Source organism: Pyrgilauda ruficollis, unplaced genomic scaffold (assembly GCF_017590135.1).
Source record: "Pyrgilauda ruficollis isolate IOZ18807 unplaced genomic scaffold, ASM1759013v1 scaffold62, whole genome shotgun sequence".
NCBI classification, from domain to species: domain Eukaryota; kingdom Metazoa; phylum Chordata; class Aves; order Passeriformes; family Passeridae; genus Pyrgilauda; species Pyrgilauda ruficollis.
In genome coordinates, this window is record NW_024527933.1 from 2,536,981 (window position 1) to 2,554,101 (window position 17,121).

General features: G+C 41.6%; 1 protein-coding gene across 7 annotated transcripts in view; it reads right to left on the reverse strand.

The window, feature by feature from the left end:
• Positions 1–17,121, reverse strand: part of DENND1A (DENN domain containing 1A) — a 148,920-nt gene that overhangs the window by 47,615 nt on the left and 84,184 nt on the right. For all 7 annotated transcript variants that reach the window (XM_041484011.1, XM_041484015.1, XM_041484013.1 and 4 more), the window contains exons 12-13: positions 12,657–12,758; positions 6,426–6,551 (exon numbers count right to left, since the gene is read on the reverse strand). In XM_041484011.1, the coding sequence (XP_041339945.1) occupies positions 6,426–6,551; positions 12,657–12,758 (228 nt within the window). The remainder of the gene's footprint in view (positions 1–6,425; positions 6,552–12,656; positions 12,759–17,121) is intronic.

Here is a 17,121-nt window from a genome sequence, read left to right on the forward strand (position 1 = left end):
AGCAAAATCAATGCTCCATGTGAAGAGCAGTTGCCCAGCTCCCTGATGCCATGCAAGAGCCAAAGCAGGAAGGGGCCCTGGTCCCCTCTGAGTTTCCCAGTGCACACATGGGGGTCCCTGAGCCCCAGGGCAGTGTCAGAATCTCCCACACTCCACTGTCAGTCCTGGCTCAGGAGCAAAGGGCTCCTTCTGCCTCTAGCTCCGCTGCATTCCAGGTGTCACTGTACGAGCTCTATCACCAGCTATGCAAGCAATCCTTACAACTAATTGGGATTTACTGCCCTTCCCCTGCCTCCACTGGTACCACACCAGTACAAATTGTACACTCCCATTCATATACAATATACACCGTGAAAGCCCATCTGTGAAAGCCCAGAGTGGCATGGTTTCTCTATTCTGTTTCTAACCCGATTATATATTTTAATTTTTATCATAATTTCATCAACTTTATCTGCCACTGAAGGTTACTTTACAAATCCAAATCCCAAAATCTCTTCCACCATCTTCTGTCAACGGAAGCGATACTCTCTCTTCAGTTGTGCAGCTGCTCACACTACTGATAATGTTCACTCCTTGCCACCTGCCTAAAAGGTCCTTGGGGTGGGGTTTTTCATGGGTTTGTGTGTGTTGGTGGTTTTTTTTCCCTAATACCAGATACAACAGCTCATTTGAAAAAACACACAGTCACTGAGTGCCTCACACAGAAGCTGAATTCAAGGGTGATGTTATTTTCTGCTTCGTGTTTGTTTATGTGCCTCCTTGTTCCCCTCCAAGTCCCCTGCACTTTATTAGTTCAGGAAATATCTCCAAGTTCTCCTGCACGGAGGCATTTGCACAAGGCTGTGCACTCACAATTAGAACTGAAGTATCAGGAGACAATGCAGTGAAAACACAGGCAAGAGCCAGCCTAAAACAAACAACCAAAGGCTTGAAACAAATTGAGAAGAAGCAAAAACAAGTGCATCAAATAGCACAAACCCCAGAATCAGGTGTGAGAGGCACAGCCAAGTAAGTGAATATCCAAATCCTCGCACAGCAAAGCTGACAGAGCACAGCCTGCCCTGTAACAGGGAGATTGAGAGGCTTTGGAACAAAGCTCCTTTTATTTCTGCAGCACCACCACAGAAGACGCAGAGTGCCCTGATCCAGGCTGATGGCTGAACACACAACTTGTATGGGGGCTGCAGAGTTACTCAGACAACACAGCCAAAGGTAGTTCTCAGACTGCTCAAAGGTTCCACAAACTAAGCGACCACAAACCGCTAAACATCAGCATGAAGCGGCTAAACATTAATATCTCAAAGCAGACTATGCACATCAGCATTCTGGCACCACACTTGAAGGAAATGCACATTTCTGCTATTACTGCACAGCGAGATGCAGAGCACCCCATCCCTTTGGGCAAAGTTCCTACACCCAAAACCATTCCCATGATGGATTTTAGCGGAGGTGTGTTTGCTATTTTTGCTTTGATTTGAGTTTTGCTGGAGTTTTACTTTAACATGTATGATGGACAGGGAAGTTTGCATGCACCTTTCCAGGCAGAAACACCACAATCAGCAGAGGGTCATGCTAACTTTCTCAAATATTACTTTGTATTACCTTCCCCTCAGAATCCTGGGCTCCCCCTCCCCTGAGCATGGCATACGGAATTAGATAACAGAGGATCTTAGAACAGTTTGGAAATTACAAAACAATTCTATTTACTACATACCAGACTGCTGGAAGAGATTAAAGAAAATGTCTTTTCAGGTTCATTAACATATGTATATCTCAACAGACTTAGATGTAGAATAATAAATGCCATTTTGAAGAACAGTAACTGTTTGTTAGAAAAAGAGCCATTTTTAAGGTTTAAAACAGCAAAAGCAGAAATTTGTCTATAGCAACAGTAAGGCTCAGAGAAGAAACAGCAACAGAATTGAAATGAAAACAAACATCACACAGAAAACAAACAAAACTGTGTTTCCCCACTAAATCTTTTCCAGTCAGTGGCTGAATTCAGCACTTCCCATAGATGGTAAAACACAGCAATAGTTACAGGTGGCTTCTAAGGGAGGTTGCTGAAACCTTGGCTCTTTAAAATGTCACAAAACACAGAATCTTCCGAGTAGGAAGAAAAAGGTCTTAAATTTCAGTTCCAGAATATACAGAAACTCAATTTATGTCCGTTTTTATTGCAAAAAAATTTACACACTGTCAGTGCCATTCTCATTGTCTACTCCTACCTGTCAGTAAAGTCACCATGATGACATTTAGAAATTACTGTCATTTAGGCATTCCTAGAGTGTCTCTACAGGGATGGATTTGAGAGCTCAACCACTTCAACAGGAAAAGAGTTAAGATGGGTGGGAGAAAATTCCCGATGCTATACATCAGCACTGACTTCAAACAGAACACAACAAAACTGCAAGTAAAACAAAAAGTTCTATTTAACTAGCTTCTGCTCACTGTTTCCCCGATAGCTTGGGGTTCATTTTAACAGGTCTGTGCACAAGTTATATAAGCATTAGGGATCATCCTTCTTCATATCTTCTACAGATGGACAAACACTCCTAAAGCTCTGAACTGTGGAGACAGCTCTGGTGACAGGGAAGTATTTACTCTGCATGCAGTGTGTGCCTTTAAAATATACATGCAAGAAAAAGAAGCTAGGCAGAAGATGGCCACGGAGAGGAAGGAACTGGGATGTGGCAATTACTGGGAGTTGGAAATGACTATTTACTCTTCCACTGAATAACTTAAAAAAATAATTCACCATGGCAACAATCATACTTCATAGTAGATAAAGCACTGAGTGCTACAAAGCCTTTGCAGAATGAATTATGCACCAGTACGTAGCATGCACTTGCTTTATATTACTGCACACACATTCCAACAAAATTTCCTTTTTGACTCATCTGGCATTTGCTTTTTTACTCTGCAGCAAATATCATATACTTTTCTGACTCTGATCTCATGAATCTGGAACTATTGAAGGCATTTATTGTGTCTGTTCCAGAGATTCCTGTAAAATAATTAATGCATTATCTCCTTAAGTTGAACTGAGTGTTATGCTGAAAAAGAAAAAAACTTATTTCCTGCTATTCATAATGGTTTCTTCCCCCACCATTGCTCAAACTGTATCGCATTATGAAAAAAATTCATATCAAAGTTACAATTATGAAAATTGATAGTACATTGTCTTCTCCATTTATAAATTCTCCAAATATAAATTATCAGGTTTTGACAGGACAACAGAACTTAGGCAGCAATGTGTGTATAACACACGCTCCTCCACCAGGGTAGTTCAGCTAAAGCAGTGTGAAAACTGGAGTATATAAAACATCTGTGAGTTTCAATAAGTAGGTTCATATTAAGATCAGCAGTTCACAAATTAGAAAGTAATTTCATCAATGGAAGCACACAAAAAGAGTGGGAATAGAAAAGCACATTGACTCTGCCTCTGATTTTCTGCTTACTTCTAAGTGGATGCATCCAAGGAATATTTAGGTTAAATTTAAACCAAATCAATTCAGAACAATGCAAATAACCAGGAATTATCCAGTTTACAACTAACGGTTGCTCAGGCGAATAAGCCTGAATAAAACTGAATAATTAACCATGAAGACAAAGAGAATTAATTGATGCTTCACTGCAGAGATTCACTTATCCTCAGTGGTTCCCACTGCATGCAAGGAGGTATCAGTAGTCATAGTCCCAGTTCCATGTGAAAGGTGTAACTCATGGAGGAGTATTTACAGCACAGTAACAGGATGTAATCCAGTGGTTTCCTACAGGTACCAGCCCTGTCACAATCACTGCAGTGCCAGAGAACAGGCAGAACTCTTGTCATTTGGGATGCCTGTACGTCCCAGCAAAGCCGGGAGTGCAGCTCCCACGCGAGATGGAGACAAATCCCACAGGGCTGAGGCTGCAGCAGCAGCACCGCCCTGCAGCCCCCACACCCTGCTGGGTCACACCCACACCCCACTGCTCTGGGCCAGCCCACCCGGAGCTTACCTCGACCCACAGGTGGGGAGGTTGTTCTTCACAAACAGCGGGAGAGTCCGACTGGAATGCCTGGAACCACTAGGTGTCAGCAGAAGAAAGTGCACGGCCACGGCTCCCATCCCGAAAATGTGAGCCTCGCTTCCCAACATCCCCAGCTGCTCAGCCCTACCAAGCACCTTTACACACCCCACGTATTCACACAGATTGTCCTGCTGAAGATGACCTACTTGTGTGAATTAAATATTTAAAAGAGATAAAAACATTCCCTCTGTAAACAACAAAAAAAATGGGAATTTGAAAAAGGTCATTCAAGTGAACAAAATGCTCACACTGGTGTCACTGGTAGACATTTAAGCCATATGCATCAGGATAATCTGCCTCAGTACAGCCCAGTGAACACCCAGCTGCTGCTGAGTTTGACTGGACTTAGTAGTAACAGAGCTGTAAGTACATCACACCCAGCAGATACTGCTCTGCATTTAAAACTGGCTTAGTGCAGCTACAGGAAACACCGTAGGAAACAGCACTGCAGCAGTTATTTTGTCCAGTAAATATTACTATTATTACTATGCTTGCCAACTGTATACCTAGATATGTTTTTTCATGCAATTTCTAGTTACCAAAGGCCTCAGAAAGTTCATGGCAACAGAAACTCACTGCCAGCGTTCTGTTTATATGTGCATTACAGGACCTTGTATCTCTAAAGTGAAAGCCTCTGAACAGAATGAGCTCTTACTATGCTAAAGTATAATAATGTGAATGTAGAGCCTGCTCAGTGACACATTCTGGGCCTAATAACACAGGATAATGAAAAATAGATTCACACCATTTATCCTGGAAAGTCAGCTCATACCAATGAGATCGTCTAGGAAATTAAATTGTCTTATGAGACAGAAACTATGAAAGGAGGAAAATATATTCTGTATGTACTTCTTTGAATGTATTTTCTAATTATCGATGATTTTAAAAGAACAGTCAGGTTTTTGGAGTTACAGGACATGAAATGCAAAGAACCATCTCATGTTTGGTATTACTTATGCCCTGTACTTATTCCATGTGAAGGTGATACATGAACATGAAACACCTGCAAATTTGCTTTATCTAAATCTTAATACTGAAAGGTATAATCACAAATCAAACTGTTGATTTACAAAAAGCCTTAGAAAACAAAGCCCTGAAAATTTCCACTTTCTGATTATTAAAGTGAGTTTTATGACATATTTGTGCAGCTATATTTATAAGTTTGCTTTGATGGAATGAGAAGCAAACGAAACCATTTCTGTTACTTCCTCAGGTTAGCTGTCCCTCAAAGTTGCACTTTCTAGGGGCGTGCCACTGTCAACTCATTTCAAATGTTCATCTTTAACATTCAGCCTTCAAAATACCAGATGGTATTTTCAGAACAGCAATTTAAATTTTTATTTTCCTTCATAAATCCCTTAACTAGTTAATCTCACACACACATCCAGGCAAAGCATACACCAATATTCCCAGAGTTGCCTGGCAACTACAGGGAGGAGCACTGGAGAACAAGGAAGCCTGCAGGGATGGAGGGGAGTCAGTGTCTCCCCAGCAGGGATAAAGGAGGCTCACAGCCAGAGCGCCTCGCTGCTTCCATCTTTGTCATTTGTATGGCCCCCATTTTAAATACCACCATGATTTCACCTGAGATGCTTTAAAAGCCCAGTTCTTACACCCAGACATACACACACAAGTCCATACAATTTATTTTTTCCACACACAATGATTCCCCCAGTAAGATGTGGAAGGACTTGTGCTGACTTGAAAAGTAATTTTTGAAACCTGAATATGAACCATTGAAATGATGGTAATAACTGGGCTGTTTAAAAGTCAGGCTGAGCTGTGTTTTCCTCCTGGCTTTAAAAATAACAAGACAAACTACAGTACCAGAGAGACTTTAGCTACTGAAGTCTTCAAGAAACACTATACCCATGGTCCAACTTTTGGCCATGTAACCATTTAACATCATGGTTAAAATTAAATTTATCACATGTCTACAGGCCAGATCTTTTCATTAATCTTCAAAGAGCAGGAAAATGCCAAATACACCACCTTTTAACACAAAAACACAATGAAGAGATGAGTTTTGCAGAGGAAGGAATGCTCAGCTCTGCACTAACCTCTTATGATCATTAATTTATTCTTTCTTATCATCTCTCCTCTAATTCGACTGCTTTCAAAACCAAGCAAGACCCATACCTTTCCATGTGAAGGTCTTTCCCTGTGTGATGGATCATGCTTGTTGTACCTCTTTCATTCTGGAGACCTGAACACTGTTTTCAGTACTAGTCAGCCAAAGAGCCACCATGCTGACCTTAGGAAGAGCAGGTTATGCTACACTTTGAATTGTTAGGTTTTTTCTCCACCACAGCTGCACATTTACATTTTATGCCAACTAATTGCCTACTTACAGGTTCAATTTTCAGGGCGTTTCTGTAGCTCCCAAAGAAAGCTGCTTGTGCTTTTAGAAACGCTCTTGCAACACCATCTCCAGTGGTTGTAGAGACTTTCTTCAATCTGTTCTTCAGTGCAGAAACCTGAAATCACACAGCAGGTCTAGATCACTCTCATATCACAAACAAAGAGCAACACATTGGGGCACAGCTAAATGAAAAATGTGCTAACCACAGCAGCAGTTATGACAAAAGGTGATATTGTGAATTCAGAGATGAATTTTTCATTTCTAAGAGCATTACTTTTCAAGCTGTTTTGCTTCTCTAAGATATGTTTGGATTCTATTCAGAAACCAATAGGATACCAAAAGCTTCACTGAACCTTCCCTCCTACTTAAAATCCACTGTTAACATGCTGTTGAGTACTCTTTTAAAGGCAGTCTATAAAACTGTGTCACTCTTGATTAGAATCCATGAAACAACTGCAGCTAAATTAATTCAAACATCAGATTAGTAAGAGAAACTGCTCCACACAACCAGGCCATCCATCACCACCAAGGCTAGGAACAAATCCTGAAGGTCTGAAAAATCTATTTGCCACAAATACAAGGGGTTTTTAAGGTTATGTTCCCTCACATTTCAGAGCCTGGACGGGCAGTGACCCGCCAGGGTTGAGTTCCTGGCTGTGCGGGTACCCTCAGCAGGCTCCCGGAGCCCGGCCCAGCCGCCCTCCCGCTGCCCCTCAGCAGCACTCGGGGGAAACACGCACACCAGGCTCGGGGGCTCAAGGAGATGTGTACCCATGAGCCACCGGCTCCAATGCGGAAAATTAATTTAATGTATTGGCAGTTAAAATACAGTCAGATAGTGAGAAACAAAGACAGAAACTTAAACACCTTCCCTGCCGCCGCCTTACACCGGCCCAACTCCCCGCCCAGCCCCGCCTCCTCTGATGTCAGTCCCGACAGCTTCTCCCGTTTTTCGTTACTCCTCACACTTTTCCTCTCAGTAATTTGGAGCTTTTTGCCTGTTCTCACACATTTTTGGAGTTGTTTGCCGAAGGCTCGGCCGTGCCCAGGATCCGCTGTGTCCTGCCCCGGCCGCCCCTCAGGATTCCCTCACGGCCCCTCACGGCTCCCTCACGGCTCCCTCACGGCTCCCTCACGATCCCTCACGGCTCCCTCACGGCCCCTCACGGCTCCCTCACGATCCCTCATGGCTCCCTCACGGCTCCCTCACGGCCTTTGACGCCGCAGACAGAACCGGGACACGCTGAGGCTCAGATCTCACACAACGCAGAGCAAGACAAACCCAAATAGCCAGGGCGCTGGTTCTGGAAAGGAATTCAGGTGGTGCTTTTAGAGGCCGCGGCCATGCCACGGGCAAAGCCCGAGTTTAGTGAGATACCTGACACAGAGAACAGGCAGGAGCCGCAATTTCAGGGGGAAAACGGAATGCAGGAAATCCCCAGTTGACCCGATTTGCAGGAGAACACGACTGACTCTATAAATATCCATATGATAAATTTAACAGAAAGAGCCAATAACTAGCAAATCTTCCTTCTCCAAATGCCATACTGAAAATCTCCATGGGGTAGCTCTGTGTACTTCATTCCCACTATGCAAGAAACGCTGCAGGAATATTATTGAGAGAGTGAGCAGTTCCTCTAACTAACTAACTGTTTTTGGAGAGTATGAATAACACCTCATAAAATATAAGCTGATGGTTTTAATATTCAAATTAACTTTCAAGACCTTCTTCCCATCCTCCAGCTCCCAACAAAAGCTTGCTGTGGCCTCATCCATATCTCCAAAATCCTACCAGATGAGTCGAATGTTCTCAGCCTTGGGTGTTGCCACCAGCCTGCCTGATTTTCCTGAACTGTTTGTGAGTGCCTCAGTTCATCCCTCCCGTAGCACATCCCCAGCTCAGCTTCCTCCTCAGCAGCCTTGGCTTTGGGCTCCACAGGGACTCCCTGTCGTGCTCCAGAGGTGTTAAATATAGAAATATAATAATAATAATATAATAAATATAGTTGATGCTGGGCACTACTCACTTTTCTTTTAGATGTTATCTTTGCGCTTGTGTTTACTAAAACAGTTGCAAAGACATTTCCTTTTAAATCTTCTGCAGATTCCGCTGTAAAAGGCGTTTCATTATTTAGCTTAACAGAAATAACCAAGAATGTGTCCAGCACTGTTTATAAATCTGAATGCTTATGCCAATGATCCACGCATTAATGAGCCCACAAACCCATATTAACATAACACATGATACCAGATTTAGTCTGAAGCCCGTAAAATAAGCTGACTCCTATTCAGTGAAATAACGTTCCTCAAGGAGTTCTGTAATCCTCTAAATATAAAAGCTTCACCAGATTTTCAAACCCAAACAGCATACTTCATGTTTGAAGGGGTCTAGACTTGTAAGGCTGAAATATGCTTTTATTTTCTATATTAAGTTATATAAACCATTTAAAGGTAGTTCTTAAAAGTATAATAAAATATCCAGAGCTCTGAGAAGCTTTCAAATCCACCTCCAACATTTTTATAAGGGGTTTTCTGTAAACATTCATGTGAAGATACAGAACCTTCCATCTATATAGAAGGAAAAAGCTCTAAGCTTTGTTTTAAACAAACCAGGAATTCAGAGGGCTGGTCACAGCCTTTCTGTGCTTCAGCTCCCCTGGCTGGGACAGAAGCAGAATATTGACTGGTATTTTGCTACTTCCTCGAACACTATAGGGTGTCCATTTTATACAGATGTGGGATTACTGCAATAGGCATGTCACTTAAAAAAAAATTAACAACAACACATTTAAATATACTAACAAGTAGCAAAAAAATCTACCCCAAAACAACCTCATGTGTACTGTTTGGAAAAAATTAGTATGTAATACAAAGTAGACTATACAAGCAGAATTAGGGTTATTTCCTGCCTAAAGAGACAGTGATACTTTAAAAAAACCTCAAATTGTGACCACTGAAAATGAGGATTATTTCTAGCCAAACAGACACATATACATGCAGTCTACCCTGAGAATGTTTTTAAATAAGATTTTTATACTTCTGGCAGTTGAAGTTTAAAGGTCCAATTTCAACTCTCACCATGTTTCAGAATGCAATCTGTGCAATGCAGCAGAATGAAATGGTTCAGTAAAGGTGCTAGTGGAAATTCTTTTAATTAGGTCCAAGGCTTTTCAGTTGTCAACATGAATAAAGCAAGAAATGTTCTACTGCAAACACAGCGTAAGAAGTAAAAATGGATTCACCTTTAGGAAAATGGTTTGGCTACAGAGCTGCAGTTTGGTACTCCTGGCTGCCCTGGAAGCAGCTCATTCCCTGTGTGAAAACCAGCAGCCCAGGTGGCAGCAGGAGCCCCACGGCTGAGCCTGGGACACACAGAGGCCCCAGCCACCCCCAGGCCTTCATTCAGCAACAACCACGAGCTGACAGAGCAAGCTTACACTTTATTCCTTCTAACGTGGGGCTCTGACTACAGCTATGACTAGAAGATGACACTTATTTGGAAATACATGAAAAATCCATACGGGTTGCATAAAAAAAATTAAATTCCTACCCCCTCTTTGCTATTCGTTGCAACACAGACGGTGGTGTAGGAGACTTGTCAGCAGCAGATGCACTTATTGTAATCACAGTCCTTAATAAATCTCTTTTTTTAATATTGATTATTTTAAAAGGAAAGTTACTTCCCAGGGTGCTCTCATGCTGCCAGATTTCCAGCAATACATCAGAAGCAGAAGGTGAAGAGAAGGGGCAGGTTTTCACGTTTCAAATAGTAAATCAGTAACACAGTAGTACAAATCTTGATTTTCAGGGACATGACCTGACCACTTCAGAAGCCTGACAGCCAGCAGGTACTGCTGAGGTAAACTGGGGCAAAGGAACAACTTGAGCTGACTCTGCTGGAACTGCCTCAATTCTGTCCAGCTCCTCTGGACACAAATTCCAACTGGGAAGACCTTTCCACTGGGTCCTATATTTGTTTGGATCCTAAGAATTAAAGAATAAAGAACAGTTTATTCTTGATTTCCAATAACCAGTTTAGGTAGCAACATCACTGTTATGAAACTCAAGAACAGCTCACTACCTGAGGCTCTAAAATAATCATAAGACTTCATTCACTTGATTTAAAAAGCAGTTCAAGGAGAGAAGGAAAACAGCTTTTAGAAATTTTCCACTGGATTAATTACCTGATGGTGAATGCACCACAGAGAAGATGTTTTTGCTCACTGATGAATATAGATAGATTTAATTTAGCAAAGTAAATTTTGCCTATTCAGCAGTGCATGAATTGCTCACTGCTCACATTAAGTAGCAAAAGTGGCAGAATAGTTTGACATAACAGGCATTTATGATCAGGAAACTCTTGGAGACATTTTTAGTTTCTCAGATCATAAATGCATCTACTTAGACTAAGACCAGTGGGGAAACACACTCCCAAAATCTCCCAGGGAAGCAAAAAGGAAAAAAAAGAAAAGAAAAAAAAGTATAATGGATTGGCTTTAGCATCTCCCTGCTGAGATGAACAACTTGATCCACTTACAGTTCCAAACACATGATGCATGAAAGAACTGACAGAAATTCAATTCTTGCACAGCAGAGCAGCTGCTCTCTAGTGGTCAAAGCCAACTCTGGACCCGTGTGAAGGGAGAGGCCTGGAGGAGGAGCTGCTTCATCCAGGTAACTGCAGCAATGTGCCACAGCTAAATCCCACATAAACCCCGGCCCAAACATTAATTACACAACGCAACACGACTCGACTTAAAGCTTTGTTGTGAAAAATATTAATCCCAGCTGTATTTATATAGCAGTTGTGAAAAAAAATACACCATATATGCTACTGGTGAGCCCTGCCAGTTAATTGAATTTGCTGGCAGCACTTCCTCTGCTCTGCTCTCAACATCCTCCGAGATAAAATGGAGCTCTTAAATAGACCTGTGGAAAACTGAATCAAGAAATTTGAACTAATAAAACACAACTCTCTACTGTTATAAAAGTGAAGTAAAAGTAAATAATGAAAGGAAGGAAGTCTCTTAAAATTTATTACATTCCAAAGCTTGAAGTTCTGTGTTTATTGGAGAAGTCTCTTCTGATGTTCTACAGTGTGCCCACAACAGCTCCTTTAATGAAGTCTCATAAAATCTAATATAATACTTGATTGTTGACAAATCATATACATGTTTGAGGCCCCGTGCTCCCTGTACCCAGACATTTCTTACATAATTCCATGAAATTTACAAGTCTGTCATTCCCGGGTTGTGGATAATGGCACAAGCAGTGACCAGCTGGCAGATTTGGATGCTGGGAGTGAAATCAAAATGAAAAACTATGTAATGCCAGAAAAAATAATGGAATCAACTTTTACAGACTAAATGCTTGACTAAAGCCAAAATGTTCACAATCAAGATGGCCCTTTCCTCCTGAGCTCCCTGGTTTTGAAGAAGGGATCCCACTGGAATGCCAGGGTGTCACAGCAGGAAGCACTGGGCATTCACCCTCACTGCAGCTTCTCCTCACACACCAGCTTACACTGAGCTCCCTGCACATCAATTCTATTTCTCAACTGCACATAAAAATGTTCAGCTCTGACTGTCAGCACAATATTCCCAACTAGCAAAGGAAATCCAGATTTTCCCCTGCCACCTTGTCCTAAACATTCACTCTCTGCCTTGAAAACAGCTCCTGACACTCTCACTCCTCTGCTCTCTCCTCAGCTCCTTCAGTGGAGATGATTGCAGCAGTAAGTGGGATGCCTTTGAGTCCCATTAAATGTCAAGTATTTATACACCATTACTATCAAGTTATTAAAAACATGAAATAATTTACCAATAAGAACGGTGAATGAGAAAGAAAATGAGTTCTGAATTCTAGCTGTGATTGAAGTGAATGTGAAGGCATCCATTTCATATGATATCTCAGGGTATGAAATGCATGAAATTCCTTAAAGCTCACCTGGAAGCAGTCACAGGAAAAAAACTCACACAATTTCATTTGGAAACAACACTTAACTAAACATACAGGATTTCTAGCTCATGTGAGCATTGGCTGACTTTCACTGGGAGGCTTCAGTGCACATGTGTAAATGTTGAAACAAACATTCCCAAACACTCTGGGACAGCAAGAGCTGAGGGAAAGCAGTTCAGTGCTACCAGCGAGAGCTCCCAGTGAGACCCCTCGGTGACAGCCAGCAGGAACTGAACCCTTGGATGAGTCACTCCATACATACCACGTCATTGGGGAGGCTCTGAAGGTCATCAAAAGGGGTTTCCAGTGTGTTGGTGTCTACGTTAAGGATCACCACATCTTCCAGGGCCATGCTTCTTACTTTCTATATGTGAGCAAATTCAGGAAAAGGGAAAGGAAAATGTAAGTGTGGGAAATTAAATTTTATGCATAAAGGACACAAGTGATGGCAGAACAACCATTTTAAAAACAATCAACATTCCTGACTTCGTCATCATTTGTTTTATTTATTCAGTTTACAATGCAAAAAAAATTAACCTTCAGTTGGCAGACGGAAGTTCTTAACAACATGGACACTGAAATTGTCAAACCAGAGGGTCTGTGATTATTCAAGCAAAGACTTATTTCAAACACCTCTACTAATGCTTGTCTTGGTGTCCTACTTGCACATTTACCAGTTTCTAGTCAAGTCAGCATTTCAAGCAAATCTTTTTATATTTGGAAATTCATTTAAATAACAATAAAGAGAGGATTTCCCAGGGGTTGAGAGTTGCATTAAGTCAGGGATGGGAACTGGTTTCCAAATTCCAGGTTGAATTTTGGAAGTCTAATAAAGACAAGTGTACAACTGCATTTAAGTAAACTGGATCCTATGAGAGCCTAATCAGTAAATAATTAAAATTGGGGGACAAAACCAAAGCTAGGAGAAATTTAATTCCACCATATCCTGGTCAGCAAGTCTGAACTTTCTTCTTCTGTTCCCATGAATTGAGGGAAAGTTTCTGATCTAGTTTAAAGTTCACATCTTCTGTAACAGTACTTACACATTAAAGAGAAAAGAACAACCTATTTCTCAAAAGAATGATCATCAGTACCTGTGACTCTGAGTGTCTAAAGGTATCTGTGATCTAAGCAAATTTAAACACTGCCAGGCTTGACTTCCCTGCTTAATCAACAGTAAATGAGTCACTGATACCAAACAGAGCAGCATTTAAACACTTAACACTTCTTCCACTAACAGGAGACTTGAATCTTTTTTTTTTTTTGACTGACTAATCACACAGGTTTAATCTCTTCAAATAAAGCTTTGAAAATTCCAAACCAGAAAAACTGGAATTATAGAATATGGTAATTGAGGAAATTTCCCAGTGACACTGTAAAAAATGTTTAAGTACCTACCTACCTACACGCAGGACCAAATGAAAATTACTGAGCAGGAAAATGAACAAAAACATACTCAATTTTTAATTAAGGTTTTGTGGGGTGGAGGGAATTGTTTCCTTTAAAAGAAAGGAACTCAAGTCCTAAAACAATGGCAAAGTTGAGCCTTAGGCAGCTAAATAATTACCCTCAGTTTTCAAGGCTCAGTCCTCTGTCTATAAAGCAAACTGCTGTGTACTTAGGACTGAAAAAAACCCCAACAACCATAAAACCCACTTTGTAGACATTTAAGTTCAGGTCTTCATGAGACATTTCTTTAACTTAAATAGAAGAATATTACATTTAATGCTTTCCATATAAAGAGCAGCAGCACTGCCTGACAATCCAGGTACTTTGCTTGCAGGAACCAAAGGTCACCCCGTTGGCTGCATCTGATAAACTCTAAAGCAATCCAGGAGCCTCGCTCCTTCTAGGAGTCCGGAAGCACCAGACAAACTGATTGCTCCTTCCTGTTTCAGAAAATTAAAAATCTCACTTATACTCAGAGGAGTCTAAAAACCTCCAACAAAAAGGTCTTGCAAAGTACTTAACCAAAGCCAGAAGCTTGTCAGCCTCAGTGCTGGCAGGACAAGACAGGAGGAAGGAAACCCTTCTCCTGCTTGCTGCCGAAGAAGCAGCACAGGCGTGGTGAACGTGCCAGGGTGTTTCTGTCCCTCTGCTGCTGAGTCTGCACCTTCCCTTCAGCCAAATGTGGGCTTTTCTGGAGCACAGGACAGGCTTGCTCCAGGCAGGGCTCAGCCAGGGGGGATGATCCAGAAGGATGTCCTCATGGTACAGGGACTGTAAATGCTGTTCAGTGTGATCACCCCACACCTGGCCCAGAAATCATCATATGCAAAAGGAAGCTGATAAACTCTGCACCACCAAGAGCTCAGCCTCACTGTAAAGATTTGCAATATTTGTACAAAGGCAGTGGATTTCCCTTGAGACCAGCCCTCAGATTTAATAAAACACTGGAGACTGACTTGATTAATAGCATCTGTCTTGCAATGCATTCAAAACGTGTAATTTTTTGATGGTCAAATTGCGGCTCATTCTACAGAAATGCAGACTGACCAGTTCACCTTAGTCTTTAGCTGGTTTTGTCATCTCTCCTGTCACTACCACCTTTGATACAGCTAGTATCAGGCAGTTATAAGGGCTTTTGTTAAATAATCACATGCTTCTTTCACTAAACCTGGCACCTAATCAGCCCAACCAACATGGAAATCACAGTATTTGCTCTCTTGTTGGAATTTGAGTAACAATTCCCATCATTCAGCTGCAATTCTCACATTAAACCCCACTGGATTCTGTGAATCACAAAAACACATAGGTCATTTTTCCCACATACAGTTTGTGTGTTGTCATAATTTTCAGGAATGGGAAGGGACAGCCACAAGCCACACACAGCCCCAGTCCATATTTCACAACTTCCTGAAGAGCTAAACAAAGTTTTACAAGTGATACCTGTGCAACAGACTGGACTGTATTCAGTAGGTTCATATTCTGCTGAAAAGAAATGTGGATAAGCAAGGACCAAGAGGAAATATGAACATCACAGATCCCTTATCTCATTTTCCCAAAGGTCAGGGATGTACTGAGTCAAAAGGAGAGATTCAGAGAAAATGTGCATCACATCTCACTCCTGCAAACCTTTCCTAACCATCCTTGCCCAATTACTTGTAGCCATAATTAATCACCTAAAATCCATCTAAATCAAACTAACATCTACACCTGCCTTTTATTTTAAATGTCTCTTTTTAAAAGAGTGGAGAGGTATGGAAAGCTGGTTTAACAAGCACACTGAACCCATTGTTTATGGCCTCTATAAACATGGCTTAGTAAGAATTACTGACTTAATCAGAGAGAACTTATCTCCTGGTGAAAAGAGCACTTTAAATTTCAGAAATGGCACCTTTACTGTGAAAATCTCTTAACTTTTCAAACAAACTCCGGGGGGCCTTAAACACCAGGTCCGTAAATAAGCACAGTCCGGGTGCCTGCCCTGCTCACAGACAGCCAAACACTTGAGTCATTTAAATGTTTTATGTGGAAGTTCACAAAAACACAGAAACCATATTCTAATAGAAGAATTAAGGGGTGCTCCTCCCTCCCACTCTAGAAGCAGTATTCATCCATAACAATAACACCAGTTTACACTAAATGCTATTTTATCAGCACTGGCTACACTTGGCAGGTTCTGCATTTTCTGCCATAAAGGAATCCCAAGTTGAACTTCTGTCAGGTGAACAATTTCATTGAATAGTTTAATTTAAAACAAAACGAAAAAACCTCCACAACCATCAAACGCCAGCACCCCTGCCTTTCCTCCCACAAGCCAGGTTTGCGTAACTTCACGGCTAAATTGCTGCCAAAACATAAACCAAGCTGATCATGAGGTTTTATAACCAGATACAAACGTGATCAGCATCTTAAAAAATTGTTGTAACAGTAAAAGGGTGATACCTTCCACCGATTCTTTTGGAAAGACAGAACTCCTAACAAAAACTAACATTCTAGCGAGCCTGTGCACTAGGTTTGAAATTGTTAAGAAAGTATGATTCACAACAAGTCTAAAATCCATTTGCTTAATGACTTGTCTCTACTGAATTAATAGTTTCCATTTATTTTCTTAAGGAAAACACCACAACGCTGCAGACAACAATGTGTCAATCTGGCTGCCAGAAGCAGGAAAGGCAGCGGATATAAAATTTTATTATTTCATGCCCCAAGAGCAGCCAGAAGGACTTAATGAAATCACGGCCAGATTTACAATCTGAAATGGCTATTCAGCAGACAGCTCTGCTTAAGCGGGATGTGCCCCCTGACCCCGGGGCCCTTTGATCCGGGCACAGCAGGTGGGCTGCCCCCCCAGCCCATCTCCCACCCTTCCGCCCGGGCACCCCGAGCCTCTACAGGTGATTCCCCAGATCCTTATCACAAGCAGCTGTTGCCAACTGAGTGACAAACTGCACCCGTGCTGCCCCGGCGCTGTGGCACACGAGAAAAACCTCTCTGCCTCTGGGGAAGCCTGCTAGGTACTGCAGGGCTTGGCTTCTGAAAACTCACCCTCAAACATGCCCCCAGAACCCCTCATTAAAACAGGGTTCTTATTTCTATTTCCCCAATAACTAGATAAAAGACAATTCCATAAGTAATCTACCCTATTTTAAATGCATTTTTATCAATATTCCTGAAACCATGTACAGCCATATTGGGAATATTTGTGAGTGGCTAAACTGCATTTAGGGGTTTAAGACCTGGATTTAAATTAATCTATAACCCTCCATTAAAATCCAATGGAA